Raw genomic sequence first — 10,536 nt, forward strand, 5'->3', positions numbered from 1 at the left:
TGCTGTTGTATCGGCTGCATTGGGAATGCACTTGGAATGTTTAAGAGTTTAAGATTCATTGCCGTCTCTGTACATGTACATCTCTGAATTTGACCGCTCAAATGTTTACCGGGGGTCGTGTAGCGGATATACTGGGATCTATAGCTGACGCAGCTGGTTGACTTGGTAGAGTCACATGCTTGTCGGCCTGTTGACAACGCCCCGGCCCTGGATATAAGCATTTTTTGGAATGGCGCGTTGCAAATCCGTAAATTTACCTTAGCATTAGAGTATAAGATCCTCACTAATTTTGAACCGCTCGTCCACGTCGCTGAATTGCCTGATTACTATTGTCAGAAAGTTTTTATTGTAATATCCGCTTCTCTTTGTAACAAATGACAGTTTGGCCTTGATTTGCCCTGATTACGTAATCAGTGCCAACAAGTGTTGTTGCAGGGGGGTTATAACCCATGATAGGCTTGGCTAAACCCAAAAACGAGTAGAACTGCCTTGGCCGTGACATAGGCCTACAGAGACGCTAGGCCTGTATTAGACTATTACAAACTGGAGTAAGCTCCTGACGAGGTGTATGATCCGATTTGGTCACATTTTAAGGTAAGTAAGGCGTTTCGTTGTTGGTATATTTCCAGGTATGCAACTTATTCTAATTTTGGTCCTATTTCAAACTTGGAAGTCTTGGTCTTGGTTTTTGGTGACATTTAAAGGTGTGCAAACTGATCTTGGTGCCATTTCGAGCTTGGCTTATATTTTGATCTCATTTTATGGCATGCAACTTGTTGTGACTTTTGTCCTACTTCTAGGTTGCTCAATATCTTGATTTGGTCTTGTTGGTCTGTTCATGAAAATGAGATATCACTATCACTCCCTTTTCAACCAGACTTATTTGAGGCTTCCCGAGCGGCGGTACTCTCTTGTTGCGTTGCTTGTCGATATGCCTATTCAGTGGTTATACAGATTAGTGGTCATCAATATTTTTTCAGCGATTGTCCGGTATTACATAACACTGTCTGATTATGCACTTTACATTTATACATACAGAACGAAACGAAATGAAGGTGATCTCGCCCAAATATATAACATTCCATTAAGTGTAACTTTAAAAAGGTTCGAGTACGATGATATATGGAGGAATTTTGCTGCTCTTATGCAGACGTACGTGTATTTGTAGAATGCATATAGGTTTCTCGAGGCCTCTAGCTGTGGACCATACACCAGTGATTTTCGTTGCAGTATCATATCAGCCATGGAGCGTGTAGACCGGGTCGTCGACTCACTCAAGGCCAATCTAGCTCTGCAGGGCACTGAGAAACAGGGTAAGGACAAGCAAATACTGAATCACCTGGAGAAGAGTGCTAGTAACAGTTACCCCGCAGTAACATACACCAACGACTCGGACAAAGAAGAGAAGAAGACTATCTTATATTGTCAGAATCAAGTTGTGTATGGGAACTTGCATTTCTGTTAAATTGATTTAATAATATGGAAAATTAGAGGCGCATTTAGAAGCTACATTTATATGTATACTAAGTATTTTCTTCGATTTCAGAATGCGAGCAGGAATTCGACAACTTATCACGGGAGAATGATTACATTACACTTGAGCAGTTTGAAACCAACGCCAAGGCTGATATCGACAAGTCGATGCCAAACGCAACAAAAGAAGATAAATCAGCTGCCCTTGCTAGAAGAATGCACCAGGTTGAAATGGCTGATCGAGGTAGGCCAAGATCATTTTCTACATGGTATTTTCTCTTGAGAAGGCCGGGAGATAACGAGTTGAGATCTAAACTTAAACTAGCCCTTTAAACGGTATCGAGCGATTTCTTATCTGTAAATAACGATGTTTTTGACGAATCCAGAATCACGGTCTCTCGTATCACCCGATGGGATGTGATACGACCGGGTTTCGAACACACGATCACCGCAAAAGACTTGACATTCACTGATATTTATTGACCACTGCGCCACACCTGACAGTCAAAACTGCAATTGACGACTGCACCACGTCCATCGTGACAAACACGCCGATCTGTTTTCAGCTCATCGAAATATAACAAGTCACTTCTTCTTTCCTCAGACTGGGATGGTACCATAACGAAGACAGAGTTCATGAACAGTCGTATATACTCGAAGCTGCAGACCACCATGGTGCAGGAGGTGGATGGGGAGGAGATGCCCATGGAGAAGTTCCTTGGTTGGTTGAAGAAGTGGTGTGTCCTCACTCCAGATGCGAGCGCCGTGCTGAAGAGCGTCCTCGATGGAGATGGAGAGGCCAACATACAAGGTAAAATTCATTTCATTTTGGTACACCCTGTAGAGTGGTCGGTCTCAGAAAAAGACACCCGCCATACCTGTTGTAGCAGGTTCCTTTGTGGTGAGGTATTCAAAGAACGGGTGATACTATTTTAAGACTGAGACAAGTTTAGCCCCTGTTGTCGTCCACAAATCAGAAGGGTTTCCCCATTGTTGTTGGCGAAGGTGTGTTGTACTGCACCATATGCACACAACATTTCAAGGCTGGCAGTCTTGTTGTTCGAAAAGTTTGTCTGAATTTATTGTTTTGTGACTGAAACGGTCGCCATTTCCAAAGAAACTATGCCATCGGGAAATAAAGATAAGAGACCGAAAGGTAGGTGCCAGTGTTCCGTCGAATATCGCTGATGGTTCAACATGGCTTCGGTGTATATACCCCCTCCAGCACTAATCGGGATGTCTCAGTGATATTTTTGAAGATAGATCCGAGCTTGCAAGAGTCAATCGCATGTTTCTCCGAGGGCCGAGTGTACACTTAAGTTAAGGACAGACTTTTGGTGGTGCTAACATTCTTGAAGTAGAAGTTGTTTATTAGTGCCGCTTCTAGCCCAGCCCCATCCCAATATTTGATTGAGACTTACTGGGACTGTTTGCTTTTCCAGATTTGGTGGATGGTCTGTTTGAACTTGCCTTCCCTTGCCCCGAAGTCATGGTTCAGAGAGTCGTCGACGCCGTAAGAAAGAGTTTCACCTTGTCGGACCAGGCAAAGCAAGGTAAGTTTGGAAAGGTTTTTTTGGAAGTGGGGACACAGTTTTCTGTCAAAGAAAATAGGTCTGTTTCTATAATCTACCGCATTCGACCGGAGGATAACAACAAACATTTTTGTATGGCCGTGGCTATTCGTACCGTGACAGGGCCGGCTGGCCTGGCTGGAAGTCAAGGACCCTACCCACACCCGGAGGCAGGAGTAAAGGCACTTCCAACACTCGCCACAAACAAACACCACCTCAATCATGAATTAGGCCTACTTTCCTTACCCACCATCACCCATGTCACCACGGTGCGATCTATTTATTCACTCCGTATTATTCGCACCATCACGGTACGGTACCTTTCACCGGACTGACCGGTGTTTCTGACGGTGCGAATAAGACCGGAAACAATGGCCCCATGCACCGTGGCGGTTCGAATAGCCAGTTCCTTTTTGTATAACTTACATCTCGACAATGCATCATCGGATCATGCCGTGATCACACCTGTATTGTGTTAAAACCCAATGAAACAATCCCCTAATTGACGCTCAGCTCCAAACTCGATATAGGAAAAGTTTCTTCCATTGCCATGTTATAATTAATCTACATGTACCTTCAGAACAAAATGGCGAATTCGAAAAAATCTGCGGCACTAGGAATTTCATTACGAAGGACCAGTACAGAGCTGCCACACGGGAATACGTCAAGAGGACAGTCCCAGACAAGAACGTACGAAAACTGATCCGCCATGACGTCAAGGTGCAGCGGAGGAAAAACAACATAATGAAACTTGATGAAAGCCAAGGTGAGAAGAAATTTTATTCCTCGCGAGACTTCGCTGTGCTTTCAGGTCAAAGAGCATGTCTGTGTGGTTTTCTAGCACTGCATCATCGGGGCCCAATGGCTCCGCCAGATTAGCCAATGGTTGCGTCTCAGTGGGTTTCAGCCTATTCTTGCAAGTCTCATTTCGACCATCACTGGCAAGCCTTTCACGGCTAGCTTCCTCGAAACTCACGCCATAACTTTTAACAATTACGATTTATAACAATCTTTAGTCAAATAAAATACTGTAGTCTGTTGTTGCAATTTCGCGCACGGGTCCTTACATTTTTGTTTTTCCAACATAAAGTAAACTTTCCCTCCAACAGCCAACACAGGAAAGATTACCAAGACCGACTTTCTGAATGGCCGGAGTTACGTGCATCTGCTGTCGTCCCTGGCCTCTTACAACGCTGACGGCGACGCCGTGATGGACCGTCCCGAGTTCGTAGCCTGGCTCGTTGACAGGTGCGGCATTCACGACGAGGCGTACGCCGACGCCGTCATCCAGCAGTTCGCAGGGGACGCTGAGTTACAAATAAAAGGTAGGATACGTCATTGATTAAGGCCCAGCATGAAGTTGGCCAACACCTATGAAAAGGTCATACGGAAAAATAAACGACCAAAAAGAGACCCCCTACTGAACGTTGAGGATGAGCCAACACCCCCACCACGGAGCTGTGAAACGTGCGACAGAAACAGCTATTAACACCAATTAATGAACAAGTCGTCGAGTAGAATCGTTTTGTTTCTCGAACTTTTTCTTCATGCTGTATTCAGCACTTTATCTCATGGTGGAAACACAAACTCTTTGACTTATGTATTCTTAGTGTCATTCACATAATTCGTACTTGTTTTCCAGTTCTACTTGATTGTCTGTTCGAACGTGCCTTCCCAACAGAAGAGGCTAGAGTGAGGCGTGTTGTCGAGTGTATACAGAAAGCATTCAAACTGACCTCTGAAGAAAGGCAAAGTGAGTTGGGTTGTCCCTTGTCTCAGACTTTAACCAAATAATTGTAGGTTCTTTATCTGCCCGATATGAGGTTTGCCTCACATTCCAAGTCACATTACTACAATTGATCGGAAATAGTCTCGTATGTGAACAAAATCGAGTGTCCCGGATAACTTGGTGGTAAAAAAACATCTCTGTGGGTTTTCATCATAATGCTTTCACGGAGTTGTTTTGGTGGGACGAGAGAGAGTATAGGGGGCTCTGGAAATAAGAAATCTTAAAGAATCATTGAAAACATCGCTCTGGCTTGAAAGGGTTAAATGAGGACATGACGGACAGTGTCATGATTTTTTTTATATAACTTCACACGAATTAGGATATTTTATTGACCACTTGACATTGTACAATCAACCGCTCGAGGGAACTTGATGGGCTGCACAGTATTTGCAACTTAAAAAACTGCCGCCTGAATAAAATGTTTCATGATTGTCATTTTAGTTGAAGAAAAGGATTTCGAAGATTTCTGCGGCAAAGGCACCGAGTTTATCACGATGGAACGGTACAGGGAGATTGCTAAAGCCGAGTTGAACAAGAAGTTTCCTGGCAAGAACATGAAGAAAGCATTGGATGCAAAGGTTAAGAAGATGGAGGAAAAGGACAGAAGTGAGCTTAGATTTCATCAAATTAATAATCTTCCTCTGCATTATTTGTGCATGACGCCTCATATCGCAGCTTGGATGCACCAGCGGAATACAAAGCGAGGTTTCCTTCAGCTATAACCTGCTGGTATTGCAGGATTTGAACCTGCGTCCCCTAGGTTATGAGCAAGACTAGCCAGAACGCCGGCGCGCTCCACAAAGAAGAATCAACTACACATCTGTCGCCAACTGTTATCAATTTTACCCTTTTGCGTTACAGATCAGGACGGAAATATCACCAAGACGGAATTTCTGATCCACCGGATCTTCTGGCGATTCGAGAACGCATTTGAGCACAGTTACGAAGATGAAATCGAGGAGGCCGACTTCGCGGCATGGTTGAGGAAAACGTTTACTTCGTTGTACAGCAAAGCTACTGGGGAGAGAGAGTCGATGCTTGATGCTTCAGCTATCTTCGAGGTCGTGCTCCCAGGAGGAGAATTGCAGGGTAAGTTAAAAGCCAAGGCTCTTTGTTTACATTGTAGAGTTTAATTGTATACCTCTGGAAATGATAGTTCAAGGGGTACGCCGTTTGTAATTACTGGTTAGAAAGGCAGTAACACACAATGTCGTAGTGCAGTTATTATGCATACAAATTTGCTGAAACTTAGTATTTATAGTATTTGTGTATCTGTCTACAAAAATTGGGGCCTTTGACAAGTCATCACTGTGATATAAAGAACGAGGTTTCCCTAATAGTCTGTCTGTGCGTTCAATACTACTTGTTGAAGAATGCCCTTTTTCGTTTATCTTCAGTTCTTCTTGATGGTCTATTCGACCGTGCGTTCCCTCCATCTAACGTCAGGGTCAAGAGAGTCATCGAGGCCATCAGGACAACCTTCGGCCTGGAACTTGAAGAAGCAGACAGTTAGTGTTGAACTGAATATGTTCTGGCCCTCGGCGGGATTCCAGATCGCGATGATGGTCTTAGCGTCAACTTGATAAAACCCTTGCTCTATTGATCATATGCACCACAATTCTGATTAGAAATTGACATCCTAAAGCGATTAGAACTCGTTCAAAACTAAGTGAATGCCAATTTCAAGGGTGGGTGTCAGTTCCTTGTTTTCCAGAGAACAGACTACCAACCTCGAAATTGGCATTCACTTTGTTAAGAAAGAGTTCTAATTGCTTTAGAAGTTCAAGTTCTCGCCAAAATAGTGGTGCCTATGGTCAACCCTGAATAAAAGGTTATATCATGGTCTTCTACGAGACCCATGTACATCACATTTCCGGGACGATAACTACCTAAAGTTAACTAATTCACTTAATCATGTTTTTGCTATTTCTTGCCTTTTTGTCAACACAAGTACCGAACACAGATAAAGTAGAAAATGCATTGACACTTCTATTCATCTTTTCTTCAGAACTCATGGACGAGTTTGATAAACTTAACGACGAAGAAGACTTTCTTCCAATGGATGTGTACCTGCCACTAGTGGAAAAGGCTTTCCAGGAGAAGTTTAAGGACACGAAGATACCGAAACATGTAATCGATCGCCTGCTCAAGAAGAGAATAGACAATGTCAAGAAGAAAGATCTGAGTAAGTACTGCTACCATACCAACAAGAAGTATTTTGTCTTGGCCGTTTATTTGAAATATGAATTTTAATTCTTTGGTAGAACACTCTTCTTTTAAGGTTTCAATTTCTTTCAACTCTTGTTCGACAATGACCATATGGCTTCATTGTTACAATTTTTCGTCTTCAGACGCAGACGGTAAGATCACAAGAGAGGAGTTCCTCAATGGAGAGATCTTCTTGGCCCTGGAGACTAGCCTCAACTGTTACGATGCTGACGGCGACCTGATCATGGAAAAGCCTGAGTTTATCTCTTGGCTGGCTGAGAGGTGCCAGTTGTATGATGAGGCCTACACGGACGCGGTCATGCAAGAATTCCTGCCTGATGGGGCCTTAACACTAAAAGTTGAAGGTAAGAGCAACACCATACTTAGTTTCAATGTAGATAGAATCTTCCGGATTTTCCCGATATGAAGATTCGTGAGTTTGGGAGCGAAAAATCGTGGAGGGTTGGCGACTGCAGACTGAAAAACGTTTTGAACTTGAACTACTTCACTCAAGCCTTCAAAAGAGCCCGTGAGAGAAATGTTTTCGCATCGTATCAATCCCTGCGACGTTCAAAGGGATATAAGGCCATGAGGTTAATAATGTTAAAAGAGTGACACTGGTATTAATTGATTTGACACCGGCATGAATAGACGGCAATTCACTGTCTACACAAGGGCATTCGGGTGGTCGTACAAATTCTCTTTTTCGTCCAATACATTTAGATGTATCGGTTTGAGAAGCTTATGGCAATCACCCATTTTTTTCAGAATTGACGGACGGTCTGTTTGATAGGGCGTTTCCCTCGGCTGATTTCATTGTGGACGAGATGGTGAAAGGTGTTCATGAATTATGCCAACTGACTAGCGAAGAGAATGAGGGTGAGAACACGAGAGCTTGGTCGCCCTCACATTTTTTGGTGCTTATTAGTACTTTCTGTGGAAGTTGCACATGAGATTTAGCATGCATTGTTATGCAATAATGGCAGTCTCGCTTCAACCATAATTGAGGGTTTTACGCCGGGTATTTCTTTATCTTCCTTCAGTTGCAAGATAGTTTTTTTGATGTGTAACACATTTCCCTTCGTTGTGGCAATGGGAACCCATGGATTTTGCCAAGGTTTTAGTCAAGGTGATCAACATCACCGAAGTACTTTCTATGATATTGACGGAGACGTGCATTCCTGGGGTCCTTTGTGCGCTTTAACACAGAGTCTAATGTTTGGAACTTCATGAATAAACTGCCAAAAAACGAGATTTTTTTTCTCATTCAGAAGCCACTAACGAATTCAATGAAATATCTGGTGGAAACACGTTCTTCACCATGGAACAGTTCAAGGACAAAACGGAGAAACTTGTTGAAGGACGATATGGAAAAGGGGCTAGTTCTCGTAAGGACCGCATCAGGGGGCTGAAACACCAAATAATTCAAGAGAATGGCCTCAGTAAGTATACTGCGTGAGCTCTAGACGATTAAGGCAGGTGATAGTGCGGGATACTTCACCTTTGGTCCCCTAGATGTGACAGATCAATTGCCAATTGACAATTAGAGGACCACCTCTTTGATTTCACGGCGTTTTGAAGGGTTTTTGACCTCACTTAGTTGTGTTCGTTGGGGAAAACAAATGATTCTATATTTTACGATCGTCAATTCAAGGCCTTAGTCGATCTAGCCATCAATCTCTAAACAATTATCTAACAATAGGGCACGGTTTATTCCCAATGGAGGACTATAAGGTTTTCACACGGAAAGACTCGAGAATTTAGGGTAGAAATAAGGTATGTCAAGAATTATACAAGACTACTAATGTTCTTTCAGATCTATTATTCAAAGTTTCGATTTTCCCATACAGATAATGATGGAAAGATCTCGCGTGACGAATACGTGGCTACTGAAAGATATATCAAACTGGACGAGAGTCTGCGAGAGTATGGTGAAAAACTGGATGACCTCGCTGATGACGTCATGGATTTGGAGGAATTTGAAAGGTGGCTTGCCGAGCGCTGTCAAATCACAGATGATGTCAAGACGTACGCTATTCTAGCCACTCAGGAATTCTTACCCGACGAGGAGGACCAGTTACACCTGGGAGGTGAGTTTGGATGAAGTAATACCCCTGGTTCTTCTGTGCACTTTCTGTCTGAGAATATTGATCTGTCTATCCATGTCCCTTAATAATCCATCGTCGAAATAGACAGGAAAATTTTTTATGGGTACTTTTTAATGTTACACTTGGTGTTCAAAGTTTCCCCACTTTCATAACTGTTCAAATTGATGTGTGCATTGACTATCTGGTGGACTGAATCTTTCGTTTGTAATGCGCTAACATAATGATATAATAGAAAGTGATATTGGTTACTGTCAAATGGCGTTAAAAGTAGTTTTTTTCGATTGTAAACAATGCAACTTTCGACTCAAACGATCAACTGGGATAGAACTTCAAATGGTGAAATTATGTTCTTTTTCTAATTTTTCAGTTCTGGCTAAAGGTCTCTTCAAGCGTGCGTACCCCTCGGCAGCCTAGAACAGCCCATCTAGACACAGTGAAAGCTATCACGGACTGAGATAATAAAGACACTTATAACACTAAAGACAATAATAGAATCTTTATTTTACTGGCCGCGATGGAGGTATTAATATGACTTAATATCTCTCGTCCCCTGTCAACAATCAGGCCAATCATCACCACAGAAAGACGCACGTGGATTAAAGGAAGCACATATAGATGAAAGCGTAAAAAATTATCAGTATCGACTTTATAGCACATTGGAGGCGAATAATATTGAATACGACTCAAATTTTAAATTATATTGCGGGATTAACGAGTCGTTGAGTTGCCTAGTACGTCTTTTAACGACGCCCGCCGGTCCTTCTGCGGTGGCCCTTGATAGTGGTACCATCGGTTGTAGACATTGTATGTCTTATAATGCAAAATGTAATAACGATTCTAATCTGCATGTAACAAACAGTTGTTTTGATTATTTCCACTCAGTCAGCATTTTTATCATTTTTTCTCTATTTGGCACAGTGATGTTCTGTACGACTTCAAAATCATCAAAACCGCCTTGGACAATCTCTATGATATACCTGTATCATTAGAGACCCGGCCCAATAGTGGCCCAGCAAGTACATGTATTGCCATCTCACATATCGGTCCATGCCTTTCGAATTGGCTGTTGTCTGCAACAGGCCGTCGGGTAATATAACTGGAGTTCTCATCAAAGTGGTTTAAATAATGTCCTCGTCAGTCACTAAAGACCGGGTTCTCTGGTGTGGTCTTTTCATTCACAAGCTTCCCATTCTTTGGAAGACTTGATATTCGTTAGAAAAGAAAAGATGCGTTTATTCTGGCGATAATGTCACCGCATGTATCGGGTTTGACATACATACAGTGGTTTACCCACGGGGCCAGCCAGTCTCATAATATTTTGGCCGCAGTCAGCACGTGGGCATCGTTTCCGTTGAGTCTGATATGACCCGACTTCAACAGTTCAAGC

At 42.8% G+C, this 10,536-nt stretch overlaps 1 protein-coding gene across 2 annotated transcripts; it reads left to right on the forward strand.

The window, feature by feature from the left end:
* Window positions 1-212: 212 nt before the first annotated feature.
* LOC135495911 (uncharacterized) lies at window positions 213-9,990 on the forward strand. Of its 2 annotated transcripts, XM_064784935.1 has the most exons (17): window positions 213-594; window positions 1,231-1,313; window positions 1,547-1,717; window positions 2,078-2,284; window positions 2,916-3,026; window positions 3,625-3,810; window positions 4,154-4,369; window positions 4,687-4,797; window positions 5,275-5,439; window positions 5,695-5,922; window positions 6,231-6,341; window positions 6,842-7,018; window positions 7,185-7,406; window positions 7,810-7,920; window positions 8,313-8,483; window positions 8,892-9,131; window positions 9,517-9,990. In XM_064784935.1, exons 1-17 carry the CDS (start codon window positions 569-571, stop codon window positions 9,561-9,563), a joined length of 2,583 nt encoding a protein of 860 aa, XP_064641005.1. In that variant the 5' UTR covers window positions 213-568; the 3' UTR covers window positions 9,564-9,990. The 2 variants fall into 2 exon arrangements, with proteins under 2 accessions (XP_064641005.1, XP_064641006.1); XM_064784936.1 differs by lacking the exons at window positions 213-594; window positions 1,231-1,313; window positions 1,547-1,717; window positions 2,078-2,284 and adding an exon at window positions 2,567-2,629.
* The last annotated feature ends 546 nt before the right edge of the window (window positions 9,991-10,536 follow it).

Source organism: Lineus longissimus, chromosome 11, assembly GCF_910592395.1.
Source record: "Lineus longissimus chromosome 11, tnLinLong1.2, whole genome shotgun sequence".
Lineage (NCBI taxonomy): Eukaryota > Metazoa > Nemertea > Pilidiophora > Heteronemertea > Lineidae > Lineus > Lineus longissimus.